This window comes from Macrotis lagotis, chromosome 3 (genome assembly GCF_037893015.1).
Source record: "Macrotis lagotis isolate mMagLag1 chromosome 3, bilby.v1.9.chrom.fasta, whole genome shotgun sequence".
Classification (NCBI taxonomy): domain Eukaryota; kingdom Metazoa; phylum Chordata; class Mammalia; order Peramelemorphia; family Peramelidae; genus Macrotis; species Macrotis lagotis.
The window spans coordinates 26,073,917-26,101,511 of NC_133660.1; the positions used below are offsets into that span (position 1 = coordinate 26,073,917).

At 47.0% G+C, this 27,595-nt stretch overlaps 2 protein-coding genes across 6 annotated transcripts in view; one reads left to right on the top strand and one right to left on the bottom strand.

Moving 5' to 3' along the window:
- The window catches only part of NUDT6 (nudix hydrolase 6), a 57,628-nt gene extending 52,487 nt beyond the window's left edge, over positions 1 to 5,141 (bottom strand). The window contains exons 1-2 of one of the 3 annotated variants that reach the window (XM_074228360.1): positions 4,924 to 5,141; positions 2,613 to 2,816 (exon numbers count right to left, since the gene is read on the bottom strand). In XM_074228360.1, coding sequence (XP_074084461.1) covers positions 2,613 to 2,816; positions 4,924 to 5,128 — 409 coding nt within the window. In that variant the 5' untranslated portion in view covers positions 5,129 to 5,141. Of the gene's footprint in view, positions 1 to 2,612; positions 2,817 to 4,418; positions 4,615 to 4,702; positions 4,792 to 4,923 lie in introns of those variants that run through there. The other 2 variants (XM_074228362.1, XM_074228361.1) reach the window with 2 other exon arrangements.
- A 315-nt stretch (positions 5,142 to 5,456) lies between these two features.
- AFG2A (AFG2 AAA ATPase homolog A) overlaps positions 5,457 to 27,595 on the top strand; it is a 238,094-nt gene continuing 215,955 nt past the window's right edge. For all 3 annotated transcript variants that reach the window (XM_074228357.1, XM_074228358.1, XM_074228359.1), the window contains exons 1-10: positions 5,457 to 5,665; positions 6,261 to 6,385; positions 6,469 to 6,626; positions 13,325 to 13,383; positions 14,755 to 15,321; positions 16,650 to 16,779; positions 18,123 to 18,179; positions 18,336 to 18,459; positions 20,011 to 20,266; positions 26,470 to 26,627. In XM_074228357.1, the coding sequence (XP_074084458.1) occupies positions 5,533 to 5,665; positions 6,261 to 6,385; positions 6,469 to 6,626; positions 13,325 to 13,383; positions 14,755 to 15,321; positions 16,650 to 16,779; positions 18,123 to 18,179; positions 18,336 to 18,459; positions 20,011 to 20,266; positions 26,470 to 26,627 (1,767 nt within the window). In that variant the 5' untranslated portion in view covers positions 5,457 to 5,532. The remainder of the gene's footprint in view (positions 5,666 to 6,260; positions 6,386 to 6,468; positions 6,627 to 13,324; positions 13,384 to 14,754; positions 15,322 to 16,649; positions 16,780 to 18,122; positions 18,180 to 18,335; positions 18,460 to 20,010; positions 20,267 to 26,469; positions 26,628 to 27,595) is intronic.

Here is a 27,595-nt window from a genome sequence, read left to right on the forward strand (position 1 = left end):
TGTAGAGAGGGCTTCATTCAAAGAGTGGACCCCCTGGGAATGAGATCATCATTTACTTATGTCTGCATCTTCTTTAGGGCCTGGCTATTTTCAGAGCATTATTTGCAAAAGATGGGCCTTACCATAACCTTACCTTAAATGCAAATGATGGGCCTTACCTTACCTTAAATTCAAAATGATCAAACAAAGGATCAACTGTGTCACTTCCTTGAAGAAATTAGACAAGAGTGTGTACGAAAAAGATTTGAGGGTTTTAGTGGACCTCAGGGTTAACATAACATAGGCTACAAAGTTTATATGGAAGTAGTGATGATCTACTTGTACTCTATCTGGATCAAGAGTATAATATTCAGGTTTTGAGTGACTGAATCTACAGACAGCTGAATTGGAATTTGATTGGAAGAGGGCCAGTCATATAATAAACAATGATAAAATCAGGCATAGTGTTGAGTGTTAGGAATACAAAGAAAAGCAAAAGACAATTTGGCTCTGATAGAGCTCACGATCTAATAAGGAAGACAATATGAAGATGACTAGTAATTATGGGTTCTAAAGAAGATAAATTGAGGCTTACTGACAGAAAGAAAGCATAGAATAAAGAGAGAACAGGCTTCCCGTACAAGGTGGGATTTTAGGAGCAGGTGTGTCCCACCAGCAGCCCTCAAAACCCATTCATGCAACATTATATTTTATTATTATACTACTCATTGATAATATGGGGTACATTGTAGTCACAAATTAATATGGAATTCTACTTGTGGTCCTTTACAAGTTTTTGTTGGGAGATGTGGCCAAGAAGAGCTAAAAGGCTGGACTCCCAAGTTAAGTAGTATTTGAAGGGATGATGCAGAAAGAGCATTCCAGGCCCAGGAAGGACATAGACACTGAAAATGGCCAGATTTGAGAGATGGGAGTGTATTGGTTGAGGACCAGGCAGAGCAGAAGCTAGAAGAGCAGAGGGGTCAAGGGGAGAGATTTACAGTTGAACCAGAGATGTTTTGCCTGGAAAAGAGATGTGATAAAGGGGTGGAATGAGAGTGCGGGGTTACCCTCATCTGAAAGAGCTCTAGAGATGAAGGATTAGAGTAGCTTTTATTGGCCCCAGTTCTGTTTCAAAGCAAGAAAAGATGCCCTAACAATGAATGTTCTCCACAAGTACAATGGGTTACTTTATAAAGTTAGTAAGCTTTTATTATATGCCTACTGTATTCTAGGCCCTTTACAAATATGATCTTATTAGATCCACCCAACAATCCTGGGTTGGGTTGATGTAGAGGGAGAGGCTGTTACTATTCCCATTTTGCAGTTGAGAAAACTGAGGCAGATGAGTTTAAATGACTTGACCAGGGTCACACAGCTGGATTTAAACTCAGGTCTTCCTGAAACCAGACTTAGTTGTCATATCCCTTTGGCTACCTAGATGCCCCAAGTCCCTGTCACTGGAGGTCCTAGGGATCATAGGATTACAGATTTAAGAGTTGGAAGAGATGCCTGTCTCCCTCAGGTAGGACTTCAAAGATCCTTCAGGTCAACCCTTTCATAGTATAGTTAGGAGAACCAGAAGTTAACCAAGGTTAATTGACTTGCCCAGGGTCACATAGATCTTAGGCAAGGACCTCATAAGTCAACTCCTCATTTTTACAGATGACAAGATGAGACCCAGAGAAGTTAAGAAATTGGCCAAAGGTTACACAGATTGCCTTCTTTTCTAGTACCTTCTCTCTGTTAATTATTTCTGATTTCTATTTACACACACACACACACACACACACACACTCTCCACATTGCCCAAGGAACTCACAATTTAATGGGGGAGAAAACAAATAAATATAATTAAAACACATTATTAGATAAAGACATATAACATAAAAAATGCTATGATATATATGTTATGCTAATGTATATTATAATAATAATTATTGTATTCTAACTCATATTGCTATTTTCAGTCACATTTAACTCTTTGTGACCACATTTGATGTTTACTTCCCAGAAAGGAGTGGTTTGCCATTTCCTTCTCTAGCTCGTTTTATAGATGAAGAAACTGAGGCAAATAGTGTTAAGTGACTTGACCAGGTCACACAGCTAGTAGGTATCTGAGACTGGATTTGAACTCAGAAAGAGGAGTCTTCCTGACTTAAGGCATGATACTCTATCCAAAGCCTCATCCAATGATATGTAGGATATTATTATAATCATACATAATATTTATTTTTGTTTCCTTGTTGTCTCCTCCATTAGGCTGTAAGCTCCTTGAGGGCAGAGACTGTCTTTTGCCTCTTTTTGTATTTCCAGTACTTAGCAGAGTGCCTGCCAGACAGTAGGCCCTCAATAAATTCTTATTGATTGGCTGAAATGGCAAAGTCAGGTTTTGAAGGCCAGATCTCAAACCCATCATTCTCTCCACTGTCCTGCTAAGGACTAAGACCTTCTGATCTCAAAGCCACTGGTGTCTGACCATAGCATGCTGCTCTTCTAAGGTAGAGGAAATTCCCATTAAAGTCTTTTGCACTCTGAGAATCTGTGAATTGTTTCCTGAATGGAGGTTGTTTCTTGAGTAATCCTAGATCCCAGAAATGAGAAATATGGTAGATTTGGACTTGGACACTGACCTGCAACTCCTACTTGATGGGTGGCATAACTTGGCAAGCGGCTGGGTCCTTCCCCAAGCCACAGGGTCATCAGGGATGCATCTGATTCTGCATGGTGAAAACGAAGGCCCAGGGAAGCCGCTGGGCTTATAAACTGACTTTGGAAGATGGGGATGTGCAGCCAGATGGCTATTCTGCCCTCTGCTTGCCATTGTTGGATTGAAGCTGAAAAGGAGAATGAATAAATGTATTTTTAAAAAATCATCTTTATTATCTTTTGCTTTCACAACAACTGTATTTCCCAATGTCTCCTTCCCCTCCGTGTCTTAAAGAATAAAAAAAAGGAAATAAACCAACTGAGTATAATCAACATATCAAAGAATTATATGTCACGTTCTATACCACAGACCCCCCCCCCCCCAACCTTTGGAAAGAGGCAGGGATTTGCTTATATTTTCCCTTTGGAATCAAACTTGGTCACATAATTTGGTAGCAATTAGTCCCATTGTTATGTTCTTTCCATTTACTTAAAAAAAAAGATTTTTACATTTTTTTTGTTTTGACTACATTTTCCTATCTCTACTCTTGCCCTCCCAGAGAGCCATCTCTTATAATAAAGAAGAAAAAAGAAGGGGTGGAAAGTGTTACTAAAACTGGCACATCAGGAGAGTCTGACATTATATGCTATATATCCCACATTGTTTCCCATATCTGTAATTACATTGGAGAAGGGAGATACTTTCTTTCATCTATTCTTTCTAATCAAGCTTGGTCACTCTGTTTTCACAAAAATAAGACTTTTTAAGATTTTCCAGGAACTGTTATCTAAATTTACTTGAAGAAATGAAGGGGGGACATGTTGTCTTGGGGGGGTCAGATTTTGATAAAAAATAATCTTTATTTTGGGGTGGCTAGGTGGCACAGTGGATAAAGCACTGTCCCTGGAGTCAGGAGTACCTGGATTCAAATCTGATCTCAGACACTTAATAATTACCTAGCTGTGTGGCCTTGGGCAAGCCACTTAACCCCATTGCCTTGCAAAAAAAAAACCTAAAAGAAATCTATATTTCAACCCTTTAGATGGTTTTCTTCTTGTCCCTCCCCTTTACATTGTTAACATTGTGTAGATGTGTATGATGTTTGTCCTTCATTCTTTTTTTTTTGCAAGGAATGGGGGGGTTAAGTGACTTGTCCAAGGTCACATAGCTAGGTTTAATAAATGTTTGAGCTGGATTTGAACTCAGGTCCCCTTGACTTCAGGGCTGGTCCACTGTGTCACCTAGCTGCACCCCCCCCAATCATTCTTGAAGACCATGACATCAGCAGGATCATGCCAATGCAAGCAAGTCTGCTGGAGTAAGGGGATGCAGTGCTGAGTCACCAGCCTCACTTTCTCCACCAGAGCCAGCTGGAGATGGCCCTGGATGCGAGGCAATGGGGGAAGTGACCTACCCAAGGTCACACAGCATATATATGTGTGTGTGTGTATATATATATGCATGTGTGTATATATATATATATATATATATATACATATATATAATAGGCACGTCTGATGCATGTCAAATAAATGTCTGAGGCTGAATTTGAACTCCAGACTGGAACTCTGTGCCGTCCGCAGTGCCACCTAACTGTTCCTGTATATTATACACACATATACATATACATACATATGTGTGTGTGAATAATGAGTATTTCCTAATTGTTTACTTTTCCCCAATTTCAATGTTTCCCCACATTTCTTTGCATTTATCAAGGACTTTTCAGGGAGTGTAGCTAAACTTCGAATAAATTCTGTCATTTTTGACTGGGTTCTGATGCCCTCACCTGGGGCCCTCGCCCCCGGGCACCTCCGCTGTCCTGATCCATCTCTGGAAGGGAGGCGTCCTCAGAGCGGGGGCTGCAGGGGGCGCAGTGGATAGAGCACCAGCCCTGGAGTCAGGAGGACCTGGGTTCAAATCCGGCCTCAGACACTTCATAATGACCCAGCTGTGTGACCTTGGGCAGCCACTTAACCCCACTGCCTTAAATAAACGAAAAAAGGGGGGGGAGGAGCCTCTCCGGCCTCCCCGGGAGGCCGCCCCCGCCGGCTCCCCCCGAGCCCTGCGCACCGCGGAGCGCTTCCCTTCGCCACGGGGCCGGGGGCCGGGCTGCCCGGGCGCGGAGGCCTTCCAGGGCCGCGCTACGGCCCCAGCAGGGCGCCGGCAAAGTCCGCGGCCCGCCAGGCCCGGGGCCGCCCGGGAGCCCCAGGCAGGGCGCACGCGCACGCGCACGCGCCCGACGCCCGGCTGACCCCCGCCCCCGCCCCGGGCGGCGGCGGCGGCGCACTTGCCCTGCAGCCAGGTCCGGAAGGCGGCCGGGTCCACGGCGTCGGCGGCCCGGAGCCGGCCCAAGCGCACCGTGACGCCCCCGAAGCGGTCCACCTCGGGCCGCAGGCCGCTGAGGGCGCGGGGCAGCGCGAGCGGCCGCGGCCGGGCGGAGCGCGTCCGGGGGCCCCGGAGCAGCACCGCCCCGCCGAGCAGCACCCGCCGCCACATGCCGCCGCGCCGGCCTCCGGGGGCCTCCCGCGGGGGCGGGGCGGGGCAGCGCGGGGGGCGGGGACCGGGGCGGGGCATGGAGAGCGTGGGGCGGGGCCTGAGGGGGCGTGGGGCGGGGCTGGGGGAGCGCGGGGGCGGGGCTGGGGAGCGCGGGGGGCGGGCCCGAGGGAGCGCGGGGCGGGGCCTGGAGAGTGTGGGGGCGGGGCCTGAGGGGGCGTGAGGGGGCGGGGCGGAGAGCGTGGGGGCGGGGCCTGAGGGAGCGCGAGGGGGCGGGGCGGAGAGCGTGGGGGCGGGCCCTGATGGGCGTGGGCGGGGCTGGGGGAGCGCAAGGGGGCGGAGTCGGGCAACCTCTGGCCAGGAAGCGCTTCGGTGGCGGCGGGCCGGGCCGGCCGCGCTGGGCAGGCATGACCTCCAAGAAAAGCAAAGCGCGGCGGAGCCAGGGCGCCGGCGGCGGCTCCCCGGCCGCCTCCCCCGGCCCCGGCCCCGGCCCCGGCCCCGCTCCCGGCTGCCTGCTCGTGGCGGATTTGGTGGAAAAAGGTACAAGTGGCCGGCGGGGGCGGGGGCGGGAGCGACCACGTGCGGGGGGGCGGCCCGCGAGGCCGCAGCGCCTCCGCAGCCTCGGCCTCCAGGCCCCCCGGGCTGCGCGCGCAGCTGCCCTGGGGCCCGGGGCGGGCCTTGCCCGAGGCCCCCCGGGCGGGGCCGGGAGAAGCCGAGGCTCCCTCACCCCTCAGCCGACCGCTTTGTTTTACATTTGGGGAAACTGAGGCCCAGAGAGGGGCCCAGCCGGTAGTGGGGAGCTTCAGACCAGGCCTCTCGCGCCAAGGGCAGTAGATGAGGAAGCCTGTGCCAGGCGTGCGCCGACTAGCTGGCTCGGGTTCGGGCTTGGACTCCTCCTGGGTTCGAATCCAGCCTCAGGCTGGCACGTCCCTTACCCAGTTGGCCTCAGATGAGCTAGAGAAGGAAAGGGCAACCCCCCCCCCCCAGAACTCTGCCCAGAGCCAGAGTGGGGGGAGGAGGAGGGGCTGGGACCGGGGCGCCCGTGGGGGTCTCGGCTGGGCCTGAGCTGTGTGACCCCCAGCAAGTCCCCGCAAGCATCAAAGTGAGGTAACTGCCAAACCCTCTTCTTTTGCAGCCGATGACCCCGTCCCCAAAACGTTCCAGAATTACTTCTCCCAACTTGGCATCAACACGATGAAACTGGCCAAGCTCTGTGTGGGTCGCCCGGCGCTGCTCACCAGCGGGCCCGGAAGGCAAGAGGTGAGTTCTGGGCCTTTCCCGACCTTCCGGAGGGAAGCTCCGTGGAAGGGGTTCATGGCTTCTGTTTTCTTCCCTGGCTGTAGGTCTGCACTGCGTGGCCCGTGGCAGGATTTCCTGGAAGGAAGGTTGGCTTGAGTGAGGGGGTTCAAAGAAACTTGGGAGTGAAACCCGGGGATGGGGTCCTGGTGGAGCCTCTCACCGGAGCCCTGGTACCCGCCGAGGGAGCGGACCTGGTGCTGAGGTTTGCCTTACTTCTCTGAGGGATGCCAGGGAGGGGCGGGCACTCTTGGGGTGTTGGGGTAGGTTCCTTGCTGTAAAAGCTGTGAGTCCTGGCTGATCTGGCTCTCCATTTCAGTTTCACAACATGGGCAGTTTTTCTTTTTTTTTTATACTTTATTTGAAAATAATTTAAAATTTTGATGTGGCAAACAGAAGAATTTCTATATACAAAGATGAACACAAATGGAGGTTCACATTAGAAGGTCCCAGCTCCCTTGCCTGCTTTTTTAAAAAAGTTTACAATAAATTCAATTTATTCATTTCAAAGCTGTCTTTGTGTTTCCTTCTGAACTTTCCTATGTTCAGGGTCTTTTTTGGTTTCACTATTTTTAGTAAGTATTCTTTTCCCTTTGAAATCCCTCACTTGTTATAAGTAAAAACAATGTGTTTTGACATTTTATTTATTTACATTTTTTAGAATTTTACTTAAGGGGCAATGGGTCACACAACTAGGCAATTATTAAGTGTCTGAGATCAGATTTGAACTCAGGCCCTCCTGACTCTGGGGCCGGTGCTCTATTCACTGCGTCACCTAGCCACCCCCCAAACAATGTGTTTTAACATGGTCTGGTTTTTTGGACAAACCTATGAGTTGTGATGGGGAAGCAGAAAGTAGCCCCAGGAGATGTCAGAACTAGAAAGACCAAGGAAATCCTCAGACTCAGGATTTTAACCTTTTTGTATTTTTCAGGACCCCCTTTTTTGCAGTCTGGTGAAGTCCATGGACTCATCTCAGATAATATTTTTGAATAATTGAAAGATGCTAAATATCAGAAGTCAGTAGCAATACAGATGTGATTCCCCCCCCCCCCCCATCCAAGTTCATGTATCCCATTGAAATCTCTCTAGGATCCAGTGTCACCTAGTCCAATTGAGGTCCCAACTGGGCCAACCCTAACCCTGATTCAGAATAGTTTTGTTGTATTTTAGACAAGGGGTAGCTGTGGTGTAGTGGATAGAATATTAGGCCTAGAGTCAGGAGGATCTATGTTCAAATCCAGCCTCAGACACTTGCTAGCTGGGTGACCCTGGACAAATCACTTTGCCCTGGTTTGCTTCAGTTTCCTCATCTGTCATTAAGTAAATAGCAGAAGTCTCTGCCAAGAAGGAATCAATCATGAAGAGTCAAACACAATTGAACAATAAAAATCTTAGGAGGGAAATCATTTGTCTGCCAAATGAGCACATTAAACTTCCCTTTTCAGCTTCTAATCTTATGGGAATCTGGTGTTTTCTTCATTTGAGATTCTGGTGAGCATTTATAAATGAGGCAGCCAGATAGTGCAGAGGTTAGCTTTCTGGCTCTGGAGTTGAGAAAACCTGAGCCGTCCAGCCTCCGGTACTTGCTGGCTGTGGGACTCTGGGCAAGCCACTTAACCTTTGTCTACCTCAATTTCATTACTCATTAAAATGGCAGATAAGGATGATAGCTTCTACCTCCCTGGGCTTTTGTGAGGATCCAGTGGGTTAGGGTTTGTAAAGCATTTTGCAAGTCTTAAAATTCTATGCAAATACAAGCTATAAATCTTATTATTACCATAATTATCACATGTCTTCTGGCACTTGAATGGGATCTTTGAATGAGATTTGAAAGTGGCGGGGTTTGTTATCTGGGGAAACACTTCCACCCATCCAGTGTGAAAGCTCAGTTGTGTGGGGAAATTCCTGTGTGGAAACTCCCTCCAGTAATGATCACCCCTGTTTATTCACTTGGTCTTAGGCACTAAATGATTTGTTATACAGTCTGTATCCTAGGTTGGATTTGAACCTAGCTCCTCCTAACTCTGCCCTTAGGGATTTCAGGGATATTCAGAGGAAGAAGCAATCTGTTCATTATAGCTAATAGAGGGCTTAGACCTCTTTATTAGTTTAGGGAACTCTAGGAAGAGAAAATCCCCCTTCCTCCATAGTGATTATTTCTTTACATTGCCTGGGGTGCTGAGAGGTGAAGTCACTTACCCTGGGTCACATAGCCAGTGGGGGTTAGGCATGACTTGAATTCAGATCTTCTTGGTTCCAAGGCCAGCTAGCCCTCTTATCTTTTAGACTATGGAGAAGACCCTTGATGGAGGGAATCAGGCCAGGCTTTGTGTAGCAGCTGGCATTTGAGCTGTGTTGTGAAAGACACAAAATCCTGAGAGTTAGGGGTGAAGGCAAGGGGAGGGGGGCCCAATTTGGGCAAAGGCTTGAAGACTGGAAATGCAATATCATATGAGAGGAAGAGCAAGAAAGTAATTTTGACTGAACCCTAGAGGATGCATTGCAGAATTTGTAGCCAGTCGTAAAAGCCTTTCAATTCCAAACAGCATTTTCTATTTGCTCTGGAGGTAATCAGGAGCCATCTCATTTCTTGAGCAAGGATGTGACCTGATCAGACTCTGGGTTTAGGCAAATTGATTTGCCAGCTAAGTGGAGGGAAAATGGAGTAGAGATGAGAGATAAGAGGCAGGAGATTAATTAGGAGATTTGGGCCCTAGTCCAGGAGAGAACTGCTAGCCTGAATGGGGCGGTGGTCCTCTTCCCCTTATATCACCCTAGGTAGCTGGTTTTTCCTGCCACCTCTAAGAATTCTCGCACTTTGAACACATGGTCTTTGGGTGTTCCTCCAGAGTATTTACAAACTCAACCTTCTGAGGACGTCCCCCCTTCCCTCTGTCCTGTCAAAACCTGAAGTGGTCTCCCCGCTTCCCACAGTCTAGGCTTTGGTGGGTCCTTTGCAAACCAGAGAGGTCTCAGGAAGGAATAAGGTGAATGCTAGGTCTGTCCAGTGAGAGAGAAGTATAATCAGACTGGGCCTGGCACTTACCAGCTCATCAACAAAAGGTCAGGGAAACTAAGGGAGGACCCTCTACCCTCCCCAAGTGTAGCAATCAACATGTCATCCATCCAGTACCAGTATATCGTCCATACTCTACAAATGTGTGGCTCAGTCAATACCTCACCAAGCATTTATGAAGTCTCTACTGAATATCAGGCTCTATGCTAAATGTGGGGTGGGGGGCATACAAAGACAAAGCCCCCAAACTCCTTATTCTCATCAAATTTAAGTTCTAGAGGGGCAGCTAAGTGGCATAGTAGATAGAGCACTGGCTCTGGAGTCAGGAGGACCTGAGTTCAAATGTGACCTCAAGACACTTAATAATAGTTGTGTGACCTTGGGCAAGTCATTTTACCCCATTGCCTTAAATAAAATTAAAAAAAAACTTCAGTTCTAGACATGAAAACATGGATATTTATTCTGATTACACACAAAATGACTTGGAATTAAAGAAACAATAGTTTGGGAGGGTGAATGCCAACAGGAAAGGTATCCTGTAGAGGGTGATACTTGAGCTAAGCCTTGAAGGAAGTAAGGGATTCTCTAAAGGGGCGGGGAAAACCAGCATTTATTAAAAACCTACTGTATACTAAGTGCTTTACAAACATTATCTTACGTGATCCTCATGACAACCCTGGAGTAGGTGCCATTGTCATCCCCATTTTACAGTTGAGGAAACTGAGGCAAAAAGTCAGTTAATTTTCCTGGCTCATACAGGTTATACATGAGGAGGGAGTTCATTCCAAGCATGAACCAGGACACAGACTAGAAAGGGAGGGCACTATGTGAGGACCAGAGAGACGGCCGGTGTGGTTCGAAGGGGGAGTATGAGACTGCAAAGGGAGGTTGAGCACAGGTTGGGCAGGGAGCTAAAATGTGGAGAAGTTTTTATTTTATTTTAATTTATATTATTTATTGTTTATATTATTATTTATTATATTTATTTTATTTTCATTATCTGAGGGGTGTTGGGAACCAGAGAAATTTTTGAGTAGGGGGATGTGATGTTCACTCATACTTTAGGAATAGCTTTGGCAGCTGGGTAGAGGACAGGTAAGAGACAGTAGAGACTGGGAGGAGCTGTTAGGAGGTCATTGTAAGAGTATAGGTGAGAGGCCATGATGATCTGGACACGGGGACGGGCCATGTGGTTGGAGAGATGAGTTATGGCAAAGTTTGGCAGCTAATTGGATGTGTGGGGTCAAGGAGGCTAAGGAAGCCAGGATAATGCCAGAGTTATAGATTCAGAGAACTGGTAAACTGGGAAGGTTTGAGGGGTGAGAGAAGATTAATGAGTTCATTTTAAATTTAAGATATCTATGTGACATCTGGGGTCAGTTAGGTGGACCAGTGGATCTGATGCGGGGCCTGGAGTCTCAAGAAGACTTGAGTTCAAATCCAGCCTGAAGATGCTAGCTGTGGGACCTCGGACAAGTCAATATAGTTTGAAAGTCTAATACAGAATTGTTGATTTTTTCTTTGGTGGGGGGGGAACCAAAACTTTAGGTAAAGACTGGGATTAGATATATAAATCTATGATCAGAGACAGAGATAGAGAGGAAGAGAGACAGAATGAGAGAGACAGAGAGAGACAGAGAAGGACTCCCAGAACAGAAGTGATAAGGATGAGAAGCTTGCAAAAGAGGCTGAGAAAGCACATTCAAATGGGGGGGAGAGGGGGGAGAGAGTAGTGAGGGTCATAATATCCCAGAAATGAGAGAGTAATTCAGGGGGGTGATTTTTGTCATTGAATGTAGCAGAGAAATCAGGAAGTATGAAAAGTGAAAAAGGACCGTGTTCAGATTTGTTAACTAAATGATAAATCATTGGTAATTTTGGAGAGAGACACTTCAGTTAATAAGGTAAAAAGCCAGTTGTAAAGAGTTGAGGAACTTCCTAATTGTGTGACCCTGGGCAAGTCATTTAACACTGTTTGCCTCAGTTTCCTCATCTGAAAAATGATATGGAGAAGGAAGTGGCTAAACACTCCAGTATTTCTGTTAAGAAAACCCTAAATGGGGTCATGAAGAGTCAGACACGACTGAAATGACTGAACAAGAGGAATGAGTGAAAGGAAAACTGGGTATATACCTCATCAAGGAGTTTTGTGAAGAAAGAGAGGAGATAAGAATATGAGGATGGAAAGGTCTAGTGAAAATCCTTTTAAGAATGGAGAGACTTGGGGGTATGTGAAAGCATCAGGAAAGCATCCCTTTCTAGTTGGGGATATTGAATGTAGCAGAAAGAGTGATTGAACATTATAAGGAGGGGGTCATGAATGAGGAGGCCATCTGCTGAGAAGATGGGAGAAATGGTGGTATCAAAGGTATATTCAAGTAGAGGTATTGCCCTTGGCAACAAGAAGGGTCACTCCATCATCAGACTTGGACAAGAGAGGTGAAAGTGGAGGATAACATCAACGGCCTTTGAGATGAAGAGAATGGAGGAAGAGAGAGCTCAGAGTACATGACCACAGTTTTTTCTGTAAAGTAGGAATTGGGATCCTCAGGTAGAGTGGGGATAGTACAAAGGGAGGAAGGTATCAGAGGAATAAGGAGGGAAGAAAAGATTTGTAGCAGCCCCTCTGGGGAGTGAGATGGCATTAGGAGATGGATCAGGAAAGAAGAGAAGGGTTAATTGCCTTGCTTCCTGGAGAAGCTTCTTGAGATTGGATCACACACATTTGGTCAGTGGGTTGGTTGACTGCTGGAGGCTTTGTTCATCAACCCTTGAAGTGGAGAGGAGTTGACAGATAATGGGAGATTTCTAGAGCTGAGGTCTGGCAAGGGATGAGTCAAGGAAGGTGAAGAGGGTGAGGAACTGCAGAGCAGAGTGGAATAGAATGATTTCAACTCTTGGGGTGCCAGTAGCAACCTCAGGAAAAACGGGGGGGGGATTGGAGGTCAGAGAAAAGCAGAAGAGTAGGTTTGGGAGGGGTCTGAGGCATAGGGAGAGATGGAAAGAATCGAGGTTATTCTCAGAGGAATGTGGAGTCTTTGATCGTCAGGCTCCCTGAAATATTCTGACCACAGACATGATTGCCCATGGAAAGGATCCCCCCCCCATCTCTGTCTCTGTCTCTGTCTCTGTCTCTGTCTCTGTCTCTGTCTCTCTCTCTCTCTCTCTCTCTCACACACACACACACACACACACACACACACACACACACACACACACACAATCCAGCCTTGAACTTCACAAGATATTGATGACTGAGAGCTTCAAGAGGGGAGAGTGACCTCTGAGCCATGTCTGTAAGAAGCAGCGAGCTGGATGGACGGCAGGCATTTAGTTGGAGAGGAGACTCAGAGGGAGCAGTGATGGCTATTCCATCTGTTTGATGGAAGAGGAATTAGAGGCAGCTAGTTAGCTAGAGCCAAGAAGACCTGAGTTCAACTCCTCCAGCCTTAGCTATTTCCTAGCTGTGTGACCTGGACAAGTCTCTTGTCCATTCTCTACCTCAGTTTCCTCATCTGTAAAAAGGAGATAATAATAGCATCTACCTCCCTGGGCTGTTGTGGGGATCAAATGAGATAATACCTGTAAAGTGTTCTCTGTAAATGCTAGCTGTGAGACTGGGCAAGTCCCTTGAATTCTGTTTGGGGCAACTCTAAGATGTTTAAGCTTCAGAGAAGCTACGGACCTTCTTGAGTGGAAGGAGTTTCTCATCCAGGAATTTCCTATGTCAGTGATATGACAGATTCTGTTCCTGCCCCTGCCCCTTCCTGACCTGCTTATGGTTTAGGGATGCCCATATTGACCAATGGGGGCTTATCTCCGCAGCTTACATCTAAGTTTCCGGGAAAGGTGATATTGATTTTTTTTTTTACTTTCTGTTATAGTGACAGGGATGCAGAAATTAATGAGGAGGAACTGACTGCTTGTCTTCTGAGAAAATTAGGTGAGCCAAAGTTTTCTTTTGAATTGTTTTCTTGGTGATTTAGTCAGGTAGGCATTTGTGATGCTGTTTCATTAGTCATTAGAATGTAAATTCCTAGCAGCCAGTTTTGCTTTTGTGGGAGGTCAGCTTGTTGCTAGGTGGTGCTGCAGTGGAACACTGGGCTTGGAATCAGGAAGACCCATCTTCCTGAGTTTAAACCTGTCTCCAACACTGCTTGTTTGTGTGACCCTGGCAAGTCATTTGACCCTGCCTCAGTTTGCTTATTTATAAAATGAGCTGAAGAAAATGGCAACCACTCCACTATCTCTGCCAGGAAACCTCCAAAATGGGGTCATGAGGAATAGTAATGCCTGGAAATGACTGAACAACAACAAGGTTTGTTAAATTGAATTGAATTTTATTACCCCCCATATTCTGGGTTTAAATAAGTCCTTGTGGAACTGTAGATAACAATAATTATAATAAATGACAACTATGATAACTATAATAATAAAATTAATAGCAACAATAGTAATAATTACTAATATTTATGTCCTATGTAGTGCTTTAAGGTTGATACAGTATTGACAGATATTATTTCATTTGATCCTCCCAGGTAGGTGTTATTTTTTTCTAGGAGGTAGGTATTATTTATTTTTTTCTCTTTTTTTTCAGTTGAAGAAATTGAGGCAGGCAGCAATTATGAGACTTGTCCATGGTCACACAGCTAGTTGTTGTCTGAGGCTGAATTTGAATTCAGATCTTGTTGACTCCAGGCCCGACCCCATGTTCTGGCACTGTGGCGCCCTAGCTTCTTAGCATGGTTATTGATGTAGGATGCATGAAAAGGTTTAATGTGAATCAAGTCTTTAGAAGCTAGGAGGTGGATGTCTCTAAATGTTTGATTGATGCTTGATTTGTTCTGGAAGCAGTGTGGAGCCCCTAGAGATTTTGGAGTGGGGAAGTGACATGCTTAAGTCTTAGGAAGATAATTTCTGTGTGTGTGTGTGTGTGTGTGTGTGTGTGTGTGTGTGTGTGTGTGCACGTGTGCCTGCACATGTGTGTGTATATGGAGGTGGGGATAGACACTAGTAATAAGTAATGTCATTAGGTTACTATAGTTTGGAGAATGATCCAATGGAAAGAGTATTGACTGTGGTGTGGGAACCAACCTCCCCTTCTGATTATTAACTGTGTAACCTTGGATAAATCACTCTCCCTCCCCTGGACCTCAATTTCCCCATCTGTAAAATGAAGGGACCGGACCAGATGGTTCCTGAGGTCCCTTTTAGCTCTACTTCTGTTATGTGATGGTCAGAAAGGTTTTAGGGGTGAAAAATCACTTATTCTGGATGTAAAATCAATTACATACTATAAACTCTTATTTTCTAGATGGCAAAATCATGTTGCCCGGCAATGTTCTGCATGTCACTTTCTATGGCAGACTGTGCCAGTTGAGGGTGACATCCGTGAAGGGTTCTGATGGCCTCACCCTGGAAAGAGCTGGTGCGGAGATATCAGACCTTGAGACCACTGCCGGGGACTTGACTTTAGAGCTCAGCCAGCTTAGTCTGGGAGACTCCCAGAACGGAGTCTCCACCAGCACGCCATGTAAGCTGGGAGAGGACAACTTCACCCCGAAGCTGGGAGATACCTCCCTGGAGGCTGCCTGTGGCCCAGGAGAGGCCCCTGCCCTGACTGATGGCTCCAATCCTGTCCTCCAAGAAGAGAGATTGCAGCCCCCAGCCCAAGCCGGAGCTCATAGAAGTGCTGACACTTTCTACTATATCTCTTCCATCACCAAATTCAACTTTCTAAAGCCCCAGGCAGCTGCAGGAGAGGATGACAGCCCACTGAAAGTCACTTTTGACCTCATTGGAGGTTTGACCAGTCAGTTGAAAGCCATCAGAGAAATGATTGAGCTACCTTTGAAGCAGCCAGAGCTGTTTCAGAGATACGGTATAGGCCCCCCCTTTTTTTTTTTTACTCTTGGGGTTCTAGTTTTTCAGCAGCTAGTCACCAGAGACTCTTGGGGTTCTGGTTATATAGCTGTTAGTCACCAAAGACTCTTAGGGTTCTAGTAAATACAGAATCCAGAGAATGTTCTTTCCTGGCAATGTGAGGAGGATTGGAAAGACTTATAGCTTGGGGCACCCCAGCTGAGCTTTTAAGGAGTGAGGTGACCAGCCTTAGACACAGCCTCTGCCTGGGCTGGAGAGGGAGTAACAAGCCAACCAACCTGGCCCAAGTAAATTGGACATGTGGAGGAGTCTGCTAAGGGAAGTTGGAGCAAGATGGTCAAATGTTAGACATGCCAGACAGGTCTATTCTCCAACAGGCAATGGGAGCCCCTGGAGGGGAGTGAAACAATTAAACCTGTAGAATTTTAGGTATATTCACTTTGGCAACGATGTGAAGGGTAGCTTGTTCATTTTATAGATTAGAAAACCGAGCCCCAGAGAGGTTACAATAGCTAACACTTATTTAGCACTTTAAAGTTTGGCATGTGCAGGGAGGGAGTTTCCATTATTACCTCCATTTCACAGAAGAGGAAACTGATTTGCCCAGGATTTCAGCTAGGTAAGTGTCTAAGGCAGGATTTGAACTCAGGGCATCCTGACTTCCAGGTCTGAGGAAGAATGCGAAGTAGTCAGAAAGGACAGCCTTGACCTAAGGGCTTGAGTCCCAATGACTCAAAAAGAGGCAGAAGACTGTCAAACCCAACTCAGTCCTTTGACAAGGAGAGGAGACAGAGTCCCAGAGAGATCCTACCCTCCCTGCTAGCCAGTGGCAGGGAAGCTTCTGGTGGCCAAATCAGGACTTTTCCCGCTAGCCCTTGGAAGGTTGAACTGATGTCAGTCCACGCCAGCCAAACGTCCAACAAGATTGGATAAAATTTTTGAGGAGGAGGCTGGGATAGGGGAGATGCCTATGAAGGTCTGCTCTGGTTGAGTGGGAATTTTGGGCCTTGCCTGGGATCTGCTGAAAGCATATGGGGAGGGAAGGCTCGGACCAGTTGGAGGGAGGACCAGAGAGAGTTAGCAGTCTTCCCATAGCCTTCTGTTCCTGGGCCTGGGCTCATTCTTATTTATGTTACGTTGTAGCCAAGATGGGGGTGGGGGGGTCAGAAGGGAAGATGTTCTGGAGTTGGTGACCCTTCACTGCTTATCTGTCTTGGCCCTTACCAGCCTTAGTGGCTTGGGATTGTGTCTTTCTGAAGATGTGAGCCCTTGGGGAAGTTTCCATACTATGGATTGTACCCTTTCATTCTCTGATTCTTTCTAAAGGTATCGCTCCCCCTAGAGGAGTACTACTCTACGGTCCCCCAGGGACGGGGAAGACCATGGTTGCCAGGGCCATCGCCAGTGAAGTGGGAGCCCATCTTTCTGTCATCAACGGTCCTGAAGTCATAAGCAAGTAGGTTCATTGGCAAGGAGCACACTGAGAAAAGTAATCTTCATCCCAAATTTGAAATTTGTTGGGAAAAGAATCCCTCTGCAAGATTTTACTGAGAAAGGATTTTGTAAGACATTATGCTGAGAATGCTGATGTTTTCATCAACAACCTCTAATTTGTGATCTTCAAATTTCTATAATATTTTCTCCCATATTTATTTGCTAGGAGAGGTCACTGAGGCTGTCTCCACACTGAGCCCACTATCTCCTGTGCTCCTTCCTCACCAACTGCGCCTTCTGTCTCCTTTGCTAGATATTTTCCTAGATAATGCCTCTGACCACGAGTGCCTCTCAAGCTTCTGTCCTTGGCCCTTTTCTCTCTCCCTCTCTCTATTACCTTTTTTGGTGATCTCATCTGCTCCTGTGGATTTAATGATCACCTCTAGGATGATGATTGTCACATCTATATCCTGCCCCAACCTGAATGTCCAGTAGATAACTTAAACTCAATTCATCCAACTGAACTCATTATCTTTCCCCCAAACCCTCTTCCCCTCCTATCTTCTCTGTGACTATGGAGAGCCACTCAGGCTCACAACCTAGGAGTTATCCTGGATTCCTCATGATCCCTCACTTCCCACATCCAAGCTATTGCCAAGGCTTGTTGACCCTACTTTGCAGCATCTCTCTCATAGCCCCTTTCTCTCTTCTGACCCTGCCCCCACCCTGGTGTAGGCCCTTATCACCTGTCACCTGGATTATGACCAGAGTTGCCAGTGGCTCTGCCAGCCACAAGTTTCTTCTCACTCCAATGTGATCTTCCTAAAGCCCAGGTCTGACCCTGTCACCTCCCACTCAGTTAAACTCCAATAATTTCCTGTTTCCTACAGGATCAAATTTAAAATACTCTGTTTGACTTTCAAAACCCTTCAAAACCCCTTCTACCTTCCCAGGCTACTTAGACCTCACCCAGTGTTACACCCTGAGACAGTGTTCAATCTAGTGCCAGCAGGGAATGGATTCACATTCCTCTGGATCCATAGAGGCAGTATCACCCTGGGCAAGTCACTTACCATCTCATTGCTCTGGAACACTCTTAAAAATTCCAAGTTGCAGAGGAGGTGCTAGTCTGCCTTGGTAGAGGGAATATTTTCACCTGGAAATGAAGTCATGGGTCCCCTACCTGTCCCTCTCCTTTTATGGAAAAATAAAAACAGAAGGTAATTTTGAAAAGTTATCTGACATATTTTGAAAGATTTTGGGAACGTGAGATATCCCCCCCCCCCCCCCCAAGACTTTCTTCTCTAAGGATTTAACTTGTAAAACAAGGAAAGTTTGACTTTCAATGGATTTTCTTCTTTGTAGGTTTTATGGTGCTTCGGAAGCAAGACTGCGGCAGATCTTTGCTGAAGCCACTTTGAGGTACCTACCTCTGTCTTTGTAGATTCCTGAGTTAGAGATGGCCTTTGTGCTGACCGATGCCTCCCCTGCCTCATCTCTGGCTGCTTTCTCTGCTTTCATCATCATAGGGAGGATGCTATGGGTGGATGTTTCACAAGGCTTCCTCTTTGATTTCAGGCAGCCCTCCATTATTTTTATTGATGAGCTGGATGCCCTTTGCCCAAAGAGAGAAAGGTCTGAGAATGAGGTTGAAAAGAGAGTTGTGGCTTCTCTCTTAACTCTAATGGATGGGATCGGTTCTGTAAGTAGAGTTGTGTGTATCTGTGAATGTGTGCATGTGTATTCGTGAGCACATGTAGGTGTTTGTGTGGAAGTGCATCAGTGGGGATGTAGGATTTTTGGTTTTAAAGCGGTCTTGGGATCATCGCTGTAAAAATTGCAGTCTTGAGATCATCTAGTCTTAACCTTTCATCTTACAGATTGGGGAACTGAGCCAGGATGTGCCAGAGGCGGCTCTTACCCCAAGGCCAACTGTCTATCCAGTTTTTCCTCAAGGAATTTTCATTCGTATTTCATAAGACTATAGATTTAGAACCTTTAAAGAGCCTTTTGGGGTCATTTAATACCTTTATTTTACAAAAATTGAGACCAAGAGAGCTGTTGTGACCTGCTCAGAGTTACCAGTTTTTGGACCAATGTCCTTTGATCCCCCATCTCACTGTATGGTGCTGGGTCCACATGTACCTCATTTTGAGACAGGGATTTGTTTCAGAGACCATCTGTTCTGCCCCATCCACAGACAGTTACTCAGTTTACAAGCATCTGGTTAGTAATGATGCCAGGCATTGAGTGTGGGTCATGGTCAGGTTCTCAACACATAGGTGAAATCAGCCCCGCCCTTGAGGAACTCACTCAACCTCTACTGGAGAGAAAAAGACAGAAGGTGCTTTATCTCTAGGGGTAGGGACTGGACCTGTGATTTTGGTGGGAGAGGAGCTGCCAGGTGGGAGAGGAGCTGCCAGGTGGGAAAGCAATGCAAACTGACACCTCTGACACTTATAGCCTAGGAGGGTTACCTGGAGTCTCAGGTGGTTAAGGGATTGTCCAGGATCACACAGAGGCAGCTTTGGAACTCAAGTCCTCCTGGCTCCATGGTGAGCTCCGTCCTATCCTTTATGCTTCTACAAGGCCATTTTCTGGGGGAAAGCTGTCTAGATCAGGGAAGGCCTCTTCTAGGAGGGGGAACTGATGCTGAGCTTTCAAGGAAGTGGGGATTCTAAGACTCAGAGATGCATAAGCAGTGCCTCGGGGGGGGCAGTTCTTGCAAAGACTTGGAGGTGGAGGCCACTTTGACCAGACTGTAGAGTTGGGGAAGGGATGTGATGGGGGACATATAAATTGGAACTAGCTTATGAGGGATTGTCAAGGTCAAATTAATGAACATGTACTCTGTTATAGAGGGATAAGAGGGAGCCATTGGAGTTTCCTGAGCAGAAGTGATCTGGTCAGCCATGTATTTTGTAGAAATCATTTTGCTGGTGGTATGAAGAGGGAATTAGAGGAGGGAAAGCATTGGGGATGGTTAGGCTGTACTGGGATTGTGGGTATGAAAGTGGACAGAATGGACAGATGCAGTAGATATTTCACTGGCAAAGTGATAGCACTTGACTTCTATTAGCTATGTGGGTGAGGGAGAGAGGGCAGAGAAAGTTAGCGAAATAGCCCTTAATCTGCGCTTAGTCTCTGAGATAACCCAGAGAGAGTATGTGTATGAAGAGGTTGGGTGAGAGTCTGGACACATTTATTCCCTAAAAGACTACAGAGGTGATGTTTGTCTCATTTTCTTTCCTAGGAAGGGAGTGAGGGGCGGGTTTTGGTCATTGGAGCCACGAACCGCCCTCACGCTTTGGATCCTGCTCTGCGAAGGCCAGGACGCTTTGACAAGGAGATTGAAATCGGGGTCCCTAATGCTCAGGATCGGTTGGATATCCTTCAGAAGCTCCTTCAGGGGGTCCCTCATGGTCTCCAAGAGGCAGAGTTGGTCCAGCTTGCAAACAGTGCTCACGGTTATGTGGGGGCCGATCTGAAGGCCTTGTGTAATGAAGCAGGTGAGACTCGTCTGCTTGTCCCCTGGAGAGGAAAAGTGATCATAGTGACCCAGGAGACTCCAATGGCCTTGTGGTCTCAGACAGACTCATCTGCTTGTCCCCCCGGAGAGGGAAAGTGGTCATAGTAACCCAGGGGACTCCTGTAACCTTGTGGTCTCAGACAGACTTGTCTGCCCATCCCCCTGAAGAGGGATCCTGAGTCCAGAGTCCTAGGAAAAATGGATAGTACTGTCAAGACTGGGCCTCTCAACAAGCTTATGCTGCTAGTGATCCTTCTTTTAAGTTTGAAAAACAGAGTAATGTTCCTACAACAAGGTCAGTTGTGATTCAAACCCTGACCTTCCCCATGCCACAGTCCATACTGTCGTCACAGTATAAGATAAAATATACAGAATTCCAAAGGAAACTAATTATATCGAATTACCTGATTCCAATTCAATAATTATCCAAAAACATTTTTTTTTAAGTTCACAGGCCCAAGTTGAGATCCCTTGGCCTAAAGGTCTCTAGCAGAAGGAGGTTTCTTTTTTTTTTTAAGATTTTTTTTCAAGGCAGTGGGGTTAAGTGGCTTGCCCAAGGCCACACAGCTAGGTAATGATTAAGTGTCTGAGGCCAGATTTGAACTCAGGTACTCCTGATTTCAGGACCAGTGCTCTATTCACTGTGCCACCTAGACACCCCCAGAAGGAGGTTTCTTTTACAAAGAATTTAATTTTTTAAAATGAACAAAAGAGCCCACTCAATTGGGGAAAGGTCTGCCTCAGGGGTTCTTAGCACCTTTGTGGCATGGACTGCTTCAGCAGGTCCGAGGAAGCCTTCAGGCCCATCCCACTGTCATGTTTTGGGATGTAGATGATGTCTCACTGATTCATTTCCAGAGATCTTTCTAGCACATGGTTAGCTCTGCTACCATGAGACCTCTTCTGTTCCGCTCCCATTCAGCAGCTCTTCTGAATTCCTAGGCCTTTGGAGGCTCTCCTAGGTGGCCCTTCCTCTGTCTTAATTGGCTGCCTTGTGGTCCAGGTCACACTGACCACGAGTGTGTAAGACAAGAAAGAGATGGAATGAGGGGCGGGGGGGGGTGGTCAACAACCAGCTGCTGTGGGGGCTGCTCCTAGGAACCATCCCCTTCTGGGCACCAGTGTAGACTTAACCTGGATTCGTTGGCATTCAGCGTGTTTCCCATGCAATGTTCACGTCTGAGTGCTAGTATGTTTTCTGAATTAAAGCAAGGTGGCCCTCTCGTTTACAAGAAAGCAAACTGAGGCTGAGGGAGCCAGGGGACTCCAAGGCTACTCAGGTAATAAATACAGGAGGGGAGACTTGAATCTAAGACTTTGGACTTCAGAGCAGCATTTGGATCCAGCTGGGTCCAGAGTGGGTTGTTTCCTTCTCCCCTGTGCTTATGGAAAGTGAGGCAGTCTGACATTTTGCCCCCCCCCCCATTTGCTGGTCCACTTAGTTCAAAGAAGCAAGTTTACCTGAGTCTTTAGGGCCTTTTAAATTGGCACATAGTTTCTTCTGAGATAGGATATCCTTTACCATGAACTAGTTTTTGTTTTTTAATATTTTGAGAACTGTGTTTCACCAGAAGTAGTTTCTTTTATCTTCCTATGTAGTTCATACTTTAAAAAATCTTCCTCTGAGGAAGGGTCCAGAGGCTTCCCCCTGCCCTCCCCCAGCTGTCCCTGAATCTGAGACACCAGAAATCCCTCAGAAGCTGTCTTTGAAAGGTGGAGATTTTCCCTCCCGTCTGTGTCTTTCCTACTCTGGCCATCCCTTTTCCCCTGAACTGGTTAGCAGATTCTGTGTCCTGTAGGAAATGTGAATGGCAAAGGGAGGGCTTGTCCTGGCAGCCGCTGACACTCCATGTGTCAGGACTGCTGCCCTTCAGTCCCTTCTTGGGAGTGGCTGCCCAGCTCCTGGTCTCGCCTGCCCTCCAGTGGGAGCATCTCAGCATTGCGGCCTGAATAAAGGGGCTTTGTAGGTGGGTGGTTGGTTATAAAGATCTAAAGTTGGAAGGGTCCTCATATTACTGATGAAGAAACTGAGGCCCAGAGAAGGGAAGAGATTTGCCCAGAGTCATGTTCCTAGGAATTCATAATCCTCTCAGAACTCTATTGTGCTTTGAACATGGTTCCTCTGGTTTCTTTAGTTCTTAAAAAAAAAATCCTAAAAACACTTAAGTGGAGTAAATAAGAGTGCCAGGTATGCCCATGATTCTTGGGTGGTGGTGGGGGCTACATATAATAAAACCAGACTCTGCCTCCAGGAGCTTATATTTTAGTGGGTGAAATGATTCCTAGAGCAGAGTGACATCTGAGGTCAGGTCTATTATCTGACACCTGAGTGGCCATGGACAAATTTCATTTTGGTGTGAGCCCGCTCGCTTTGGACTCCACTTTTGTGGATGTCTGTCACTTATCCAGAGTTCTAAATATGGCATGGTGCCTGCAAATGCTGAATATAGGTGGAGCCAGGAGACGCCCGAGTATGACCATGGATAATCACTCCCCTTTTAGGAGTCTTGGTCTACCCATATGTAAAATGGGGACAATTAACTGCAGCGCCTGCCTCCGTGACTATGGTGAGGGAGGATCCCATAAAATAATGACGATGTTGGCAAAGCACTTTGCAAACCTTAAAGTGTTTTCCAAATATCAGTTATGATAGCTTTGCTTTGGCATAAAGGTGCTGATTTTACAGTTTCTTTTCCTTTTCTCTTGCCTGATTTGGTGTGGTTGGGGGGATTAGGTGGTGCAGTGGATAGAGTCAGGAGGACTTGAGTTTAAATCTGGCCTCAGACACTTGACCCTTATTAGCCATGTGATCTTGGGCAAGTCACTTAACCCCTGATTGCCTTGCATCCAGGGCCATCTCCAGTCTACTGGACCCAGATGGTTCTGGGGGAGAAAGTGAGGCTGATGACTCAGCACGTCCTCTTCACTCACATCCAATTCACTTGCCTGTGCTGACATTACCGCCGCCCCCCATGAAGGACAGGGGGCAGCTAGGTGGCGCAGTGGATAGAGCACCAGCCCTAGAGTCAGGGGGGCCTGGGTTCCAATCCTGCCTTTGACCTATCCTGAGTGTTTTATTGTGGGTGAGTCACTTAACTACTCAGTTTTTCAGACAATTCCCTGAACCATCTTCATGATTTGCTTCAGCTAGGTGGTACAGTGGTCAGAGAGCTGTCTGGAGTCCAGGAAAGCCTGAATTCAGGTGACCTTGAGCAAGTTATTGCACACCTGGTTGCCTCAGTTTCTTCTGCTGTAAATGAAAGATGATAGTAGCTCCTACAGTCTATGAGATAGTAATGGTAAAGCACTGCTATTTATAAATGTTTATTTTAAAAAAGAAGCATTAGTTGCATTAGTAGAGGGGAGAACTTTGTACCCCGAAATCTAGTTCTTATTCTGAGGTTGTTCCCCAAAATTAGAATTCAAAGCATTTTTTAAAAATGAGCATTTTTAGGGCAAATCAAGTTAGAATCCCTCACTAATTGTGCTCATGCTTAAACTCATTTAAAATAATTGTTTGAAATATACCAATTTCTTTAAAAATTGAGAGAAGTTTTTGAATTTTTTATTTTGATATTATTATTATTGATTATTGATTATTTATTAAATCCATATATCCATTAGAGGCCAGATGATCCTATTTGCTTCCTTCACCTTCTGGTGGGAATCATGGCCTTCTGCTTAGGGTAAGAAGCAGCCAGGGAACTTCTCCAGGAGACACCCTTGGTGGTCCCTGCCAAAGTGGGGCTGGGGAGTATCACCCTGTGGCCATGCTTGGGAATTGCACCCAACTACCTTCCAGCCTTCAGAGACTTTTCTGGTGTAGATGCTCAAAAAATCAGAATAATGGATGATCCAATCAAAATACTAAGATTTGGAAGGGGCACTGGTGAGAGCTCTTGAACATTCGTTAACCTCTTCTAAAACATCCATGTACTGAACCTCATCTCTCTAGGCATCTACTGTTGGAGAAATAATCATGATATTAATGATGATGATAGAAGTTCCTTTTTAATAACGATTTGTTGAATAATGGAAATCTTTTCCCTTCAAGAAGTTTATTTCTCTGTTTGTCTCTCTGCCCCCTTTTATCTTTATCTTAACCCCATTCTGTTTCCTGTCTTTGTGTCTTTCCTTCTCTATTTCTTTCTATATTTCTGAATCTCGGTCTCATTCTCTGTGTCGTCCTCTATCTCTGTGTCTCTACCTTTCTGTGTCTCATCTGACTTTGTCTCTCTGCTTCTCTGTCTCTATCTCTGTTCCTGTCTCTTTCTCCATCTCTTTCTGTATCTCTCCCAGAGTTCTGATCTTGATTTGCTGTTCCAGTCTTTACCTCATTAGCTCAAGTGCCCCTCTCTGCTTGGAGTGTGCTTGTATGGGGACCCACTTTCTACAAGACCTAATAAAGATTTCTCTCTTTCTAGTGGGAACCACAGACATTTATGAAGTTCCTAGGCGTTGACCAAGAGCCTTACCAGCTATCTACCTACTGACCAGACCCCTGGGTGGGGAGAGCTGCAAGTGCCCTTCATCTCATTTTATAATTGAGGAAATTGAGGCAGTCAGGGTGATGAAAATGGCCATGGTCACACCACTGATTCAAATCCATGTCTTTCTGATCTCCAACCCCAGGCCTCTTTCCTCTGCTATATACTGGTTCTCTTTACTAGTGTGCATTTTCAAGACCAAATCTTTCTGTGGAAAAAGAACACTTTTGGGCATTGGTGACCCTTATTGAGCACCTCCCTTCTTCCTTCCCCTTCTGTTGATTGGGTCATTGGATCTCCAAGGCTGGTGGTCCTACCTTAGCACAAGCATTTTCCCTCTGGTAGAGCAGACTGTTGACCCTTCTGTATCTCCAGGGAGATACAACAGCTTTTTGGGTGGGCATTTCCACATTGGACAACTTTATTAGGAAGCTCTTCAGATGTCCCCTATTTTAAGGGAGAAAACTTAGGGTGTAAGAGGAATGCCACTCCTTCAGATCTGAATCCTGGGATTTTTGTAACAGTGATTGCTGTTGGTTGTCTTCCTGTCTCATTCAGCGAACAGTGGGCAAGGCTTTGTTCTGTCTGCATAGGTGCCAGGGCGAACATCAGGCCTAGAGCTGTGTGGGTCCAGAGGGGTATGGTTTGTCCTTGGGTTTTTGGCCTCTGATGTGACAGAGGGGAGAAGAAGGCACTGGGTCTGGGTTTTCATTGGCATCAGGAACTCCCAGGAATTCCCTTGACTCATGCCCATGGGAGCCATCTCTGCCATGATCATATTAAAGGATCTCCTGGAGTGGAGCCTGGACCTCTCCAACTCACTAACCTTATAAAAACTGGCAACTGGGGGGATGGGAGCCAGATTTGGCTCCCGGGCTGAGGTTTGCTGTCCTGTGGGCTAGAACACTGAGAGAATTGAGTCAGGGTCACATAGCTGCCGTGTGTCAGGGGTGGATCTTGAACCCATGTCTTCTTGGGTTGGCCTAGGGCATGCCTGGTACATACTTCTTGATTGACTGTTGGTTGATCCACTCTACTGCCCTTCCTTGATAATTGTTAGGAGTTTTATTCCATGCTTGCTCCCATCTGTCCCTATCTTGTCTGTCTCTCTCTCTTTCTCTTCCCCCCTTTCTTCTCTTTTAGTTTTGTCTGTACCCCACCTCTCTTCTTTCTCCCCTCCTGTCCCTCTCTTTTCCTCCCCTTTCCCCTCTTTCTCTCCCACTTCTTTCTCTTTTCTTCTCTTCTCTTCTCTTCTCTTCTCTCTCTCTCTCTCTCTCTCTCTCTCTCTCTCTCTCTCTCTCTCCCTCCCTCCCTCCTTCCCTTCTCTCTCTCTCTCTCTCTCTCTCTCTCTCTCTCTCTCTCTCTCTCTTTCTCTCTCTCTCTCCCTCTCCCTCTCCCTCTCCCTCTCCCTCTCCCTCTCCCTCTCCCTCTCCCTCTCCCTCTTCCATTCTGTCCTCCTCTCCTCTCTCCTCCTTTCTCCCTTCTCCATCTCTCTTCCCCTCCACCCTTCTCTCTTTTCTCTCTCTCTCTGTGTGTCAGTTCCTTCCTCCTTTCCCTTTTCTTCTTCCTCCCTTTGTCCTCCCCCCCCCCCCCATCTCACAATCAGCACTAGGGCCCTTTTCTCAGAAGTGGTGGCTGGCTGGTGGGTGACTTTGTTCAGGGCTGCTCCAGCTGACCTTTCTGCTCTCATGTGTAGGACTGCAGGCTTGGCGGCGAGTCCAGAAGCAACTGCTGGACCTTCCTGAAGGTGAGGGGCCTGCGGAGCTGGTGAGGATGACTCTCAGCGACTTCCTCCAGGCCATGAAGGACGTGCGACCCAGTGCCATGAGGGAGGTGGCCGTTGACGTCCCCAACGTAAGTCACATCAGGTTTATTCCTGCCCGTCTTGGCATCTTTATCCCAGCTCAACTGTCTTCATGTGCCATCTATCCCCTCACTGCCTTTGCCCAGGCTGACCCTCCTGCCTGGGATTCTGTCCCTCCTTGCTTCTTCTTGGAACCCCTAGCTCCCTCCAAGGCTCTGTGCTCATGCCATCCCCTACAGGTGCCCTCTGGCCCTGGCCCTCATGCCATTGTTAGAACCCGTCCTTTAGTTTGTGAAGTTTTTTCATCCAACCACTGATTTCCTTGTTCTAGGGGCTCCCAGGAAGCAATAACTTCCTTGTTAAAGAGGTCTCACTCTCTGCCCATTAAGGTGTGAGCTCTGTGGGGTAGGAGCCAGCTCTTACCTCTCTTTGCATCCCTCTGCATTGCACAGTACCTGGCCCGTGGTACACACTTTGTGATGTTGAGCCCTGTTCCAGTCACCTCTGACTCTCCCTGACCGTGTCTGGAGAGGTCCTTCTCCAGTTCATTTTACACACAAGGAAACTGAGGCACACCAGGTGAAATGACCTGCCCAGGGTCATGGAGGTTGGACATGACCTCTGTGTAGGCACTCATTGAACTGCGACTTGGAGTGACTCCTGGACTGTTATTTCCTGAGGTTAAACGCTGGCCAAGGTCTCACCAGCATTTATTAAGCACCTACTGGATGCTGAGTCCTGGCAGTACAGGAGGCAGAGTAGTTCCCATCCCTGAGAAGCCTGCTCTCTGATGGGGGGGTGCCTTGGAAGAGCAGCAGGCACGGAGGGGACTGCACCTGGGCCTCGGGAAAGGCTTCCTGGGGAGGCATGGCAGCCAAGGGCAGTGTCCCCAGAGGTCCAGGTGGACCCCAAAGTTAGGAGATGGCAACAGGCATCTGCTGTGCAATGGGGAGACCCAGCTTAGAGAGCCCTTTAGAAACCAGACTAGGAGGTTTTCTTCGATCCTGATGGGCACAGG